At 39.6% G+C, this 12,704-nt stretch overlaps 1 protein-coding gene across 5 annotated transcripts in view; it reads right to left on the reverse strand.

Moving 5' to 3' along the window:
- The window catches only part of vps13c (vacuolar protein sorting 13 homolog C), a 275,727-nt gene that overhangs the window by 225,324 nt on the left and 37,699 nt on the right, over nucleotides 1-12,704 (reverse strand). For 3 of the 5 annotated variants that reach the window (XM_048520894.1, XM_048520897.2, XM_048520899.2), the window contains exon 7: nucleotides 3,349-3,408. The exons of the other annotated variants lie outside the window; for them this stretch is intronic. In XM_048520894.1, the coding sequence (XP_048376851.1) occupies nucleotides 3,349-3,408 (60 nt within the window). The remainder of the gene's footprint in view (nucleotides 1-3,348; nucleotides 3,409-12,704) is intronic. 5 annotated transcript variants of the gene reach the window in all.

Here is a 12,704-nt window from a genome sequence, read left to right on the forward strand (position 1 = left end):
CACCCCTGTCATAAGAGACAGAATTCCAAGCATCTCAGAATTAATTGTACATCCACTGGATACAATTTCTCCTCGCCAAGATGCCGCAGTGCTGAGATGAGGGGAGGTTAACATGTTTGGAGTACAGAAGTTTGCCTCTTCTACTTCAGTCTTTCATCTATAATCCACCAATATTTATAGAGGTGGCATGAGATAACACATTTTCAGCTGAGATGGTTATCCTGATGACAAAAACCTTGAAACGGAAATAATCTGAACACGAGTCTTAACCATTTCCAGTGATGGGACACTAACTACTTTCTTTGGCAAGTGGTTCCATTGTGGGAAGATTGATAAATTGATTCAGCATTTTTAAAACAAATAGTCATTGTGGTTTGTACATAAGCCTACCTCATGTTTGGTCCTTGCCACAGGTCACCACCAGGTACTTGTTTTTTTTGTCAATTCTTAACCCTCCATTGCATATTTTACAGAACATGTTCTGTTTCCTACTTGTCTCCTGTGCAGGAGCGATTCCCAAACCACAACTTTGATCCAGGATGTAACACTGGCATTTTCCAACACTGATTGAGGCAGAATAATACAAAATGTCCATCGTTTTACCATTTCAATCTTATTGATCTTGCTTGCCATATAAAAATCCTACAAACAACTCGCAGATTCCAGGATTAGACAAAGTTTTTGATATGTTATAATGTTTGATGTGTTTCTCATCATGAATCCAAGAAGCCGGTTTCCCATAAATGTTATCTGCTGAAGGTGGAATTTACATTGTTTTTCAAGTAAACTCATCTTCAAACACTATTTAACAGTTTGAGAATTTGATTACAGACTTAAGGCTGTTAATTGATCCTGCTTGCTCCTGTTTCATCATTGCATTTTTTTTGTTTTGAATGCCATTTCCCATTGATCATGTCACTTTTTCAACGCCAGAACTTGATTTTCCTGGTGCGTAAACCGTTACAATCACCTGTAAACACATTTGGGTTTTCAATTTGTTGGGAAGCTCATTTAGAAGTGGACAAGCCCAAATGCTGTTCCATAGGGTAATTCAGGAAAGGATAGCTCTGGGAGAGGATAGTACAGCGCACTGTCTTCTGTTGGTAAGGAAGTACAGTGGACTGCTTGAAATAGAGCTCCCACAGAGTAGTAAGAATATTCTGCCTTTTTAGTTGCCTGGAGAGTCCATTACATCTTTACCTGTATAAAAACCAAAACAACTGTGGATGCAGTATACCTGAACAAAAATTGCTGGAAAAGCTCAACAGGTCTGGTAGCATCTCAGGAACTGAGGAAGGGTCAGTGGACCCAAAACATAAACTCTGATTTCTCTTCACAACAATTGCGCTTCCAGCAATTTACGCTTTTGAGACATAATTATCTGGGATGGTGGAAAAAAATTGATTCTGCTCAAGTTTGCTCCTGGGAAGACAACATAAATTCTCTGCTGGCAGACAGAAGTCCAGCAAAATGTCAACACACTCCTCATCAAGGGTCTGAGCTGAAAAGAAAGCTATAATCAGCATCAACTAATGCCACATGAGTCAAACCAGCAAACAGTGATTTTGCTGACATTTGTGATCAAAGCATTCACATCTGTTGCTAAGATATAATTTTATCAAATATTCCCAATTGACTTAACTAGGCTTCCCTCTACTAAGCCAATTATGTACCAAAGCCACAGGCAAACTGAACTCACCATGCTTCAATAAGCCAGTCTGCATCTGGAGTCTATCTGGCCACCTGCACATATGATAGTGTTCTGACTTCTTTTCAGAAGAACAGAAGCATTCAACTCTAATCAGGAATTTATCCATCAGTTCCTTTACAACTCAGAACTATGCAACTGCATTACATGATATGGTAGTTGTTCAAAGCTGCCCCAAATGATGGCAGATGACTGAATTAGTGCTAAATGACAAGAAGAAAAATGTAAAGTAGGAAACATTCTATTAGGCAAGGCAACAGGTAACAAACTTATTGCCTGCCTGAACTCAAGTGCAGCTCAGCAGAGGTGGGAACCATTCCTTGACCTGAGGAGAAAGAGGATTTCTACCTGCGCATGTAATGGGTTTGTTCAACTTTCTCCGAGGCTTCTAGTTTTGAAGCTACTCCATTGTGGAGCACATAGAAAAACACCAATAGGGGGAAAAATGTTTCATGTACATCAATTATTATTATCTGCATGCAGACTCAGTTCCATGATATTTCCAGAACACACTCATTCAGCTTAGCCACTGGATATTTGAGGTATTGAGCAGATTGTAAAATTTCAGATCTAGGCACAAATTGCTGCAAATTAGGAAACAGAGATTTTGAATTCCCAAATAAGGAACTTATTGCTGAGAACACATATTTAGAAATAATCAACATAACAGACTTTGAACACCTACTGAACCTGGGAGATGATTGCAATAACCATGGTCATAACACCCGAAAAAAAAACCCATGTTGAGAATAGACAAAAATACGACTTCCACCTCAAACTCAAACAGCTCTCTGCCCAAAGTCCTGGATATTCACTATTGGCATTGTTTAAGCATAACCAGATTCTCCATATGTTCTCAGAGGAGCCACCAGAACACCCCAAATTACTTGATTATTAACCAAACTGATCCTTGTTTTACTCCAAATTTTATACTTCAATTCCATCACGAGGAAATATTTTGAAGCACTCTACTTTTGCACTCCTCCAAATCTGCAATCCAGGTTGCATGAAATAGTTTGTTTCTGTCCATAGTATTCATCATCTTCAAATATATCCCATCTTTTCCATTTAGAGTTGAAACAGTCAAGGAAAGATTCTTTGCTTCCAGTTTTGTACCAGATATATGTCACAAAAAACAAGTGAGCCTTCACCTCAGATTCCTGGCATTTTCAAAGATCTTGAAATTCTGTTTATTTTCTCTAAATGCCAACATTCTCACTCCCTCCCCACAAAACCCAAACTTCTCCTCCGGCTATCAAATCAATAATTTATATGCAGTCACTTTTGAAAGTCCATTTCATTCCCTAAACAAATAAAGTTAACTTTCAGCTCCAGTTACCCAAGAAAGAATCTTGCCTTGCTTTGTAACAAGTGATTTGGTGCCACCTTCTACAGAAACCTCAGTTTAAATGAATTATACTTTCCATTCAGCTAATCTAATTAGGAAGAAGCCACCTGAAACATGAACATATAATTAGGTAAACATACAATTTATGGTGAAAAGCAATTAATAGAATTATTTTTCCTACACACAAGATTATTTGAAGAATGCAGGCAACAAGTGGTTTTAAAGCATTGGAAACAGAGCAAAATAAATCAAGAATAAAATGCAAAATGCATCATAAAATATTCGTACATACCTTTGGAACGCACTTTGGCAGATTTCTTAAAATACTTTTTAGACTTTTTATGTTTACGTCCTTAGCAATGCAAGCAAGCAAGACATACAGAGAGAGGATAAAGTGATGTTAGTCAGAGCTAGAGACATGCAGCACTAGAATGTAACCACTGTTCGTTAGTAGTATCTTGTGTGGAGAAGAAATAAAAAGTGAAGAAGCAATTTGAAATGCTGAACAATGTAGTACAAACTCTACAATAAAAAAAACGCAACATTCATTTTCAAGTTAAAATGGGTTCCCCTCACAATGAAATCAAAATTGTCAACTTTTATAACTTTCATCATATGCAGCTTGAGGGGTGCAGACACCTAACAGTACACAGTGATTTAAAAATTTAAACAGACTTAGCAGGCTCTATTATATAACATCAAAGTAATCTTATTGAAATTCTCAGTTTAACTTTAAGTTTAAAATCATTAGGCCTATTAAATATATAGAAATTGTCAGGTGAATTAATTTTTGATAACAGGCTTAGTTAACAAGTTGATCAAAGTTACAGCTTTTGTATTTAAACAGACAGCGAAAACATGGCAATAAACTGAGCAAAGCAACAAACAGTAGTGGTGAACAATTTTGTTTTGGACCTGGGGAAGGTCTGAAGACACCAACTCCTAAGTTATACTAAGTTATACCTGGTTATACATGACAATTTCAAAAACTGGAGATAACTCAAAGCTTGCAAGTGTTGTGAATGGTGAAGATAACAATAAACCCCTAAAGAAGAGAGTTTGACGGAATGGGTGGACAAGTGGCAGATAAAAATTAATGCTGAGCAGCATGAAATGATTCACTGTACGAAGAAGATCGAGTAAAGTCAATATAAACTAAAGGATGCAATTCTAAACCAGAGATAAAGTGTGGAGCTGGATGGACACAGCAGGCCAAGCAGCATCTCAGGAGCACAAAAGCTGATGTTTCGGGCCTAGACCCTTCATCAGAAAAGCTTTTAATATATAAAGAAAAACCTTTCCTTTTGGTGGAGGGATTGAGAAACAGACGATAAGATGGTAGGCAGAAGAAGCAAATGTAACATCTAGAAGATGGCTTTTAAAACAGAGTATGTGGATTCAATCTGAAATGCGCAGCCTCGCATGTGGTGCAGGTAGACTTAACCGTGGCTATCAAAAGGAAATTGGGTAGCCAGGGAAGAAAATAACTTGCATGATTATTGGGAAGAGGTAATAAAGTCAGATTAGGGGAGTTGGTCTTGCAGTAAACCTGCACAGACATGGCAGCCCACGAGCTCTAGTCCAGCATTCTAACTGGTATTCTATGCATCTATATAAAGTGGCTATTGCTCATCTTGCTGCATTTCTTCCAATTATTTCCCTTACGGCGCTCTGACAATCCTGTCATCCTAGTCCCATTGGAGCTGTTATTTCTGTGCCTCCAGTGTCACACAACCACTGAAAGGCTGTGATTCAAAGTTCAGTATTTTTAGTGGCAGACAATTCATTCTCCCACTTCTGAAGCTGACCAGGCACACTTCAACAACTAACAATGCGACAGCAGCTACCTTATGGTTAAAGTAATACAAAGCTTTTTTCAAAATGTTTCAACTTCCATGTGTTTATATTCAGTCAATCTAGCAAAAGCATATGCATTATCTAGTTTCACTGCTATACAAAGATTGCTTCATTATTAACTGTAAGTTAAGACAAGGAAAAATTTACTATCTAGATACTATCTTTTACTTCGCAACAGTTCTAAAACTACCCTAGTTATGCTAGGCCACAAGTTGCTAAATCTGTAGTGACAACTTGTGGTGCTGTAACCTGGGGATCACCATGCCTTAGTTGAGAAGTCAATAAGGAGTGAACCTCATGGTAACCTCAGCTGATGTAGGACTTGAACCCATGCTGTTAGTGTCACTCTGCATCACAAATGAGGCACCCAGCTAACTGAGCAAAGTACAATCTGAACAAGAAATACATTATGTCGGCTTCAGAAAAGTGAAATCTAGTTTAAATGAAGCAGGAGTCACAATAAAGATTCAACTATTTACATCATCTACTCAGTTCATAATTCAGTAATTTAATTATAATCACTGAGGTTTGAGAACCTCCTTGCTCAAAACTGACAGGATCCACTATCCTGACTGTTTTAACAAGCAGCAAAAATTCTAACTACAGCTAAACATTTTTTAAACAAAAGCAGAAAATGCTGAAGAAATTCAGCAGGTCTGGCACTATCTACAGAAAGAATACAGTTAATGTTGAGTCCTCCGATACCTCTTCAGAACTAGGAGAGAAAACAGAGCAATTTTTAAATTTCAGTTTGAAACAAAATACTTTCTACCAAAAGATTTTTTTTTAAATCTGCCATCTCATAAACACAATTATATATAACAACCTCAAATTCAGTTTAAAACTTTGTCTTTAAAAAACTTATTTGAATTCAAATATTGCCCTTTTTGCATGATGAATTCTAATATACTTCAGTACAGTTCATAGTCATAGAATCAGAGTCCTACAGCTCAGAAGCAGGCCCTTTGGCCCAAACTGGTCCGTGCTGACCAAAATGTCCATCCACACGAAGCCCATTTCTCTGCACTTGGCCCATATCCGTCTACACCTTTCCTATCCATGAATTTGTCCAAATTTGTCATTTCTTGGCCCACTTTCCCAGCTGATTAAGATCCTGTTGCAATTTCTGATAACTTTCCTCACTGTCCATGATATTTTAGTGTCATCCACAAACTTACTAATCATGCCTTGTAGATTCTCATCCAAATCATCAGTACAGATAACAAACAACAATGGGCCCAGCACAGTGCGAGGCACACAGACCTCCAGTCAGACAAACATTCTTTCAAGTATTATCTTCTGCTTCTTACCATCAAGTCAACTGTATCCAATTTGCCAGGTCTCCCTGGATTCCGTGCAATCTAACCTTCCACAGCAGCCTACCATGTGGAATCTTATCAAAGGCCTTACCAAAATCCACACAGACTAAGTCCATCACCGTGCCTTTGTCAACCTTCCAGGTTACAAAGAACAAATTTGAGAGAGATGATCTCCCATGTACAAAGCCATGCTGACTACTCAATCAAACCCTGTCATTCCAAATCCATGTATATCTTATTCTTCAATGTTCTCAAGTAACTTACCTACGACAGACGTTAAGCTTCCTGGTCTAGAATTCCCAGAGTTTTCTTTGCAGCCCTTCTTAAATAAGGGCACCACATTTGCGACCCTCTAGACGTCCAGGAATTGACCTGTGACTAACGATGACCCAAATCTATCAGCCAGGGCCCCTACAATTTCTGCCTTAGCCACTTGCAAACAAAAAAGAGCATTTTGTATCTTTAGATTTCTAAATTTAACAATTGTGCACACCTGACTTCGAGCATTACTACAACATTTTCCAGGCCAGCTTGCCATCACCAAGTAAAAACTAATTCAATGTTCTGTTGCCAATGTCCTGGATAACAAATTATATTCATTCATTATTCAGGTGTTCGTGGTCCTATGCTTGTGTTCCAGCACACTCTCGCACTTAAGAATTCTCACCCTCCGAGCAAATCCCTCTCCATCTCTGTAACCTTGCCAACTGTTAAAGCACAAGGATTTTGTCTATTTGAGTATCCTTTACATTACATCCTTCATCTGTGGATGGAATCTGTGCCAGTCTAGGCACAAAACTCTCAAACTCACTCCTGAAAAGGTGGTTCAGTGGTTAGCACTGCTGCCTCAATGCGCCAAAGACCCAGATTCAATTCCACCCCTAGGCAACTGTCTGTATTGAACTTGCACATTTTCCTGTGTCCACATGGGTTTCCTCCAAGTGTTGCAGTTTTCTCTCATCTTCCAAAGATGTGCACGTTAGGTGGATTAGCCATGCAAAATTGTCCCACAATGTACAGGGATATACAGGTGAGGTGGATTAGCCATGGGAATTGCAGGATTTCAGGATTGGGTGGGATGCTCTTTGGAGGGTCGGTTTGGATATCTTGGGCCCAAAGGGATCCTATGATTCAAGGAAACCTCCTTGCTACTCTCTTCGTTAAAAGATTCTACTTGAACCAATCTGACCCTTCATATTCTTTATATTTCAGTGTCAAATTTTGTCCAATTACTTACCTGTTCAAAGTCCTTTGAGCATTTACTAAATTAAAGAAGGCTTAAAAATTTAAGCTGGTGTTGTAATTGTAGAGAAAAGTTCACAGAAAGCTGCCTGACACCATCCAGGACAAAGCTACCCACTCATTGTTTATTGATGTAATACCATTCACCCAGTCAATCATCCACTAATGTTCAGTAACCAATGCGCACCATATATAACATGCACTGCATGCACCCCAAGGTTCCTTCAACAGCACCTTCCAAACTCGTAACAGAACACCATCTAGAAGGACAAGGGCAGCAAATACATGAAGCACCACTACTTGCAAGTTTCCCCTCAAGCTACTCATCATTTTGATTCAGAAATATATCACTGTTCCATCACCATCATTGGGTCAAAATCCAGGACTTCCTTCACCAACAGTACTATGGGTGTCCCTACAACAGTTCAAGAAGGTAACAACACCAACTCCTCTGAAGCTATGAGCAATGGGTAATAAACACTGAGCCAGACAGTGACACCCACGTCCCACAAATGAATCAGAAACTAACTGACTTGTAATTCCCCTTAAGCTATCCCTTTCCTTGCTTGAATTGTGGAGTTACATTCACAAGCTACCAATCCACTGGATCATTTTTGAATCCTGGAAAATCACAGATCATAGAATCCCTACAGCATGAAAACAGGTCCTTCGCCCCTCCGAACCGCATACCACCCAGATCCATTCCCCACTTTCCCCATGTCTAACCCACCTAACCCAAACATCCCTGGGCACTATGGGCAATCTCAGATGGCCAAGCCACCTACCCTGTACATCTTTGGACTGTGAGAGGAAACCCACACAGACAGTTGCGCACGGGTGGATTCGACCACAGGTCCCTGGTGTTGAGAGGCAGCAGTGCTAACCACTGAGCCACCATGCCGGAAACATCGGGAAATCATGACCAATGCACCAACTATTCCAGCAGACTCTCTTTCAGGATTTCCAAATATAAACTATCAAGGGCTATCACACTTTTGCTACATCACCAGATGGCACTCTAACATGGCCACATTAATCTACTCATCACTGTGCGTTGCTCCCTCCATAACAACATATCGAAAACAGTCACCTAGTGACGGATGCAATGTCACACTTCCAAAATGTGAAAAAGAAATACAATGAAGCCAAACATAGCAGGAGCAAGCTAAAGTATTACTTGGACTCAAGGAAGAAGTCAAAACTCAAACTCAAAAATTATCAGGGACAAGTTAAGCCAGTTTTCTTACATTAATGCTAAGTATACATTATGAAGACAGAAATGCCACCAAAATTGCAGGATGGGTCGTTAACTAATGTCAAGGTTATATTCCAACTTTTTAACTCCCCATTCTATAGGTGAAGTTGATTTCTGAGAATATGATGTAATACTGAAATTTTGCGAGGGAGAAGTGTTCTATCAACTGTCGGTGCTTCTCTTATACCGTGACTGTGTTCCATCTCTGCCACCAACCCTATAGTCCAGCATCTCTTCTACTGTTATGACTGAACAAATCTTGTACACTTGGTCCCTTCTACATCCATTCCCACTCCTGTCATCCCACTCATTAGAATTTTGGAAACTATTCAACACGTTAATGAAAATGTTTCTTCTTCAAAAAGGATCAGGAGAAACTGTGACAAATTTGCTGTCAGATATTAGGCTTCAGAGTGGAGAAGGGTTAATGAAAAGATCCAACCTAAACTGTCAAGATCCAAATCAAACCAATACTCAACAGAAAAATAATAAGATATACGAATCTGATTAATGTCACCAGACTTGAAAATAAAAAGTCTACAGAAGTCAGTATGGTGCGCTGTGTCAAGAAAGAGAGATCCCATGCAGTGTGACATTTGGGGAATTTGCTGCAATGTGGGAATAGAACTGGTCACTGTTTCTTTTCTTTCTTCATTTTAAAAGTTTAAAATTCAGCAGTCTAGTTGAAAAGGTTAACAAGGTAGCTGATTCAGCTGACTGAGGGACAGTTATCTGTCAGAGAGTTACCTGAACTCTGAATCAGGTCTTAAGAAGTGCTCATTATTACTGAAGCTTAACTAGTCAATCATCTCAGCTCAACTTAAGACATGGCCTGCTGAAAGCTCATGATTGGTACAGTGTACACGGTCAAGAGGAGAGATCACATCAGGAGTGCAACACAACCCAAGTGAGGAGCTAGTTCAGTGAATGTGAAGGCAATGCAAAAATTTTTGGCTCATAATTTGTAAGGTTTTTTTAAACAGGATAAATTGAAGCCTCGGATCAGGGGCCTAGCCTAAAACAGTGACATCACAAGGAAACCACAAGTTCAGTGGCTGGCAATAGCTATTAATTTGACTATGAATTATGGGCTATTTTCAATCAAGAGGTAAATAAGGAAAATATTTACAGGTAACAAACTACAAGATTGGTACAAAGTTCTTAATTTAAAATTTAAAAATTAAGTAAATAAAACTGAGATGTCAGGCTAAATGATGTGTTGTAACTTCCTAATGTGGGAACTGGTGGACACCATTGTGGTTCATGACGTCCAATCTGTACAGAGTGTCCAAAAAACCAAAAGAACTGCTCTTTAAAATCTGGCAGCATCTGTAAAAGTAAACAGAATTAACATTTCAGGTCCTGAAGAAGGGTAATACCCAATATGTTGACTGCTCCTTTCCTCCAGATGTAGCCTTAACATGCAAGGGGGGGGGGGGGGGGGTGAAATGAATCAGGAGTTAGTGGTTTTCTTACATGTCTTTCCTATTACAATAATCATGGGGGACTTCAATGTGCAAAAGGACTGAGTAAATCAGGTTGGTAGCAGATCTCAAGTAAGGGAATTCCTGGACAAGTCTTCAAGGTGGTTTTTTTTGGCACAGTTTGTGGTATAGCCCACTCTGGAACAAGCATTTCTGGCTTTGAAGTGTAAGGAGAGAGACTTGATTAAGGTGAAAGAAGCTCTCTGGAGTAGTGACCATAGTACAATAGAAATCACCCTGCCGTTTGCAAGGGAGAAGCTGGAATCAGATGTAACAATATTACAATTGATTAAAAGGTAACTACAAACAACATGATGATCAGATGGTCAGAAGTAAATGCAAAAACAGTCTAGCAAGGAAGCAGATCAACCAAGTCAGGAGTTTCTGGGGGTAACTTGGGAGGCACAGCAGAAATTCAGGCCAAAAGAAAAAGAAGCAGACTAAGGTGAGGACAAAGTAAACATGGCTGGCAACAGAAGTCAGGGATGGCATAAAAGCAAAAGAAAAAGCAAACAATGTGGAGATTGGTGGGAAGCTCGAGGGTGGTAAAGCCTTTCAAAATAAAACCCAACCGAGAACAGCTTTTAAAAAAACACACAGTAAGAGGAAGCTAGCCAGTAATATTAAACATGACCGCAAGAGTTTTTTTTCCAAATATCTAAAAGGCGAGAGAGAGAGGCTGGTCAAGAGGAACAAAGAAATGACAGATGAAGTGAACGATACTTTGCATCAGTTTTTACAGTGGAAGACACCAAAAGCATACCAGAACTTCAAGGGAATCATGGGACAGAGGCAAGTGTGGTGGCCATCACCAAAGTGGTGCTGTTGGGGAAGCTGAAAGATCTGAAGATTGACAAGTTATCCGGATAAAATGGACTCTCCCCAAGATTTAAGGAGACAGCTGAAGAGATTGGAGGGGCATTGGGGGTGGTCTTTCAGTCATCACTGGAGTCAGGGAGAGTCCCAAAGGACTGAAAAATGGCTAACGTAACAATCTTGTTTAAAAAGGGAGAGGGGAAGACAGGGAGCTATACAGCAGTTAGTCTGGCCTTGGTCACTGGTAAGATTTTAGTGTCCGTAATTAAGGACGAGATTACAGAGTACTTGCAAGTGTATGGCAAAACTGGACTAAATAAAAACCCAAAGAACTGCAGATGCTGTAAATCAGGAACAAAAACAAAGTTTCTAGAAAAGCCCAGCAGGTTTGGCAGCATCTGTGAAGGAAAAAAACAGAATTAACGTTTCAGGTCCAGTGACCCTTCCTCAGAACCGATGGTGGCTGGGAAAACGTCCATTTATAAGCAGAAAATAGGGAGGTGGGAGGGATAGGAACAGGGCTAACTCAATGTGGCCTAGTCAAGGGGACAAATCTGTTAGAATTCTTTCATAAGCTGAAGTGTCAGTTAGTCAAATGACAAGGAAGTGGATGCGATCTACTTGAATTTCGCAAAGGCCTTCAACAAGATGCCACACAGGAGGCTGCAAAATAACCTAAGAGCCCACAACATTCGGGGCAAGGCACTGGCAATGTTAGAGTATTGGCTGACTGGCAGAAGGCAGAGTGAAGGGATAAAGGGGCCTTTTTTAGGATGGAAGCCAATGACTAACAGAGTTCAGTCAGGGCCCCTGGTGGGATCATAGCTGTTCATGTCATAGCGATCTGGACAAACGAACTGAAGGCATTGTTGCAGATGACACAATTCCAAGTGGACTGATTCCCAGGAGGATTTGGGAGTCCTGCTTTTGGATTTTCTTCAGGTCAATACATAGGTTCAGTTGGCAGTTAGGGAAGTAAATGCAACATCAACATTCATCTCAAGAGGGCTAGAACACAAAAGCAGTGATGAGCCGCTGAACTGTGTAAGGTTCTGGTCAGACAAGATTTAGGATATTTAGAGTAGTTTTGAACCTCGTATCTAAGGAAGGGTGTGCCGGTCTTGAACAGGGTCTAGAAAAGGTTTGCAAGAAGCATTCCAGGAATGTAGAGCTTGTCATGAGAGGAGTGGTTTAAAAAAAAATCTAAACATATAATGCAATCCTGTAATTGTTTGAGCCAAGGGAAAAACTAACTTGAAGTATCTATCCTAAATACAGTACTATGCAACTATCATTATTTTGCATTAAAGAATGAATGTTCTGAAGAATACTGATTTTCTGTTAACATTAGATAGACTGACATCAGGACAGTCACATACACATTTTCTACAAGTTAAGCTCACTACTCTCAAACATGAATGCCATCTGAGGCAAATGAATGTAATAAACTTAAGTTACACAATGTAGACAATAAAAATAGAACGGAAGAACAAGCACACATTTTCAAAATTAAGAATTCAAAAGCCTGGCCCAGAAAAGGAAATATTTTCCACTTTACTGGCTTTGAAATACCATCCATGACAAATATGGAAGTTATTTCTTGCTTTCCTTCCTTGAGCTCTGAGGGTTCTTGGTTTAAGGAAGCAACTTATATTTCAAGATCACTTTTAGTAGT

This window comes from Stegostoma tigrinum, chromosome 36 (assembly GCF_030684315.1).
Source record: "Stegostoma tigrinum isolate sSteTig4 chromosome 36, sSteTig4.hap1, whole genome shotgun sequence".
Lineage (NCBI taxonomy): Eukaryota > Metazoa > Chordata > Chondrichthyes > Orectolobiformes > Stegostomatidae > Stegostoma > Stegostoma tigrinum.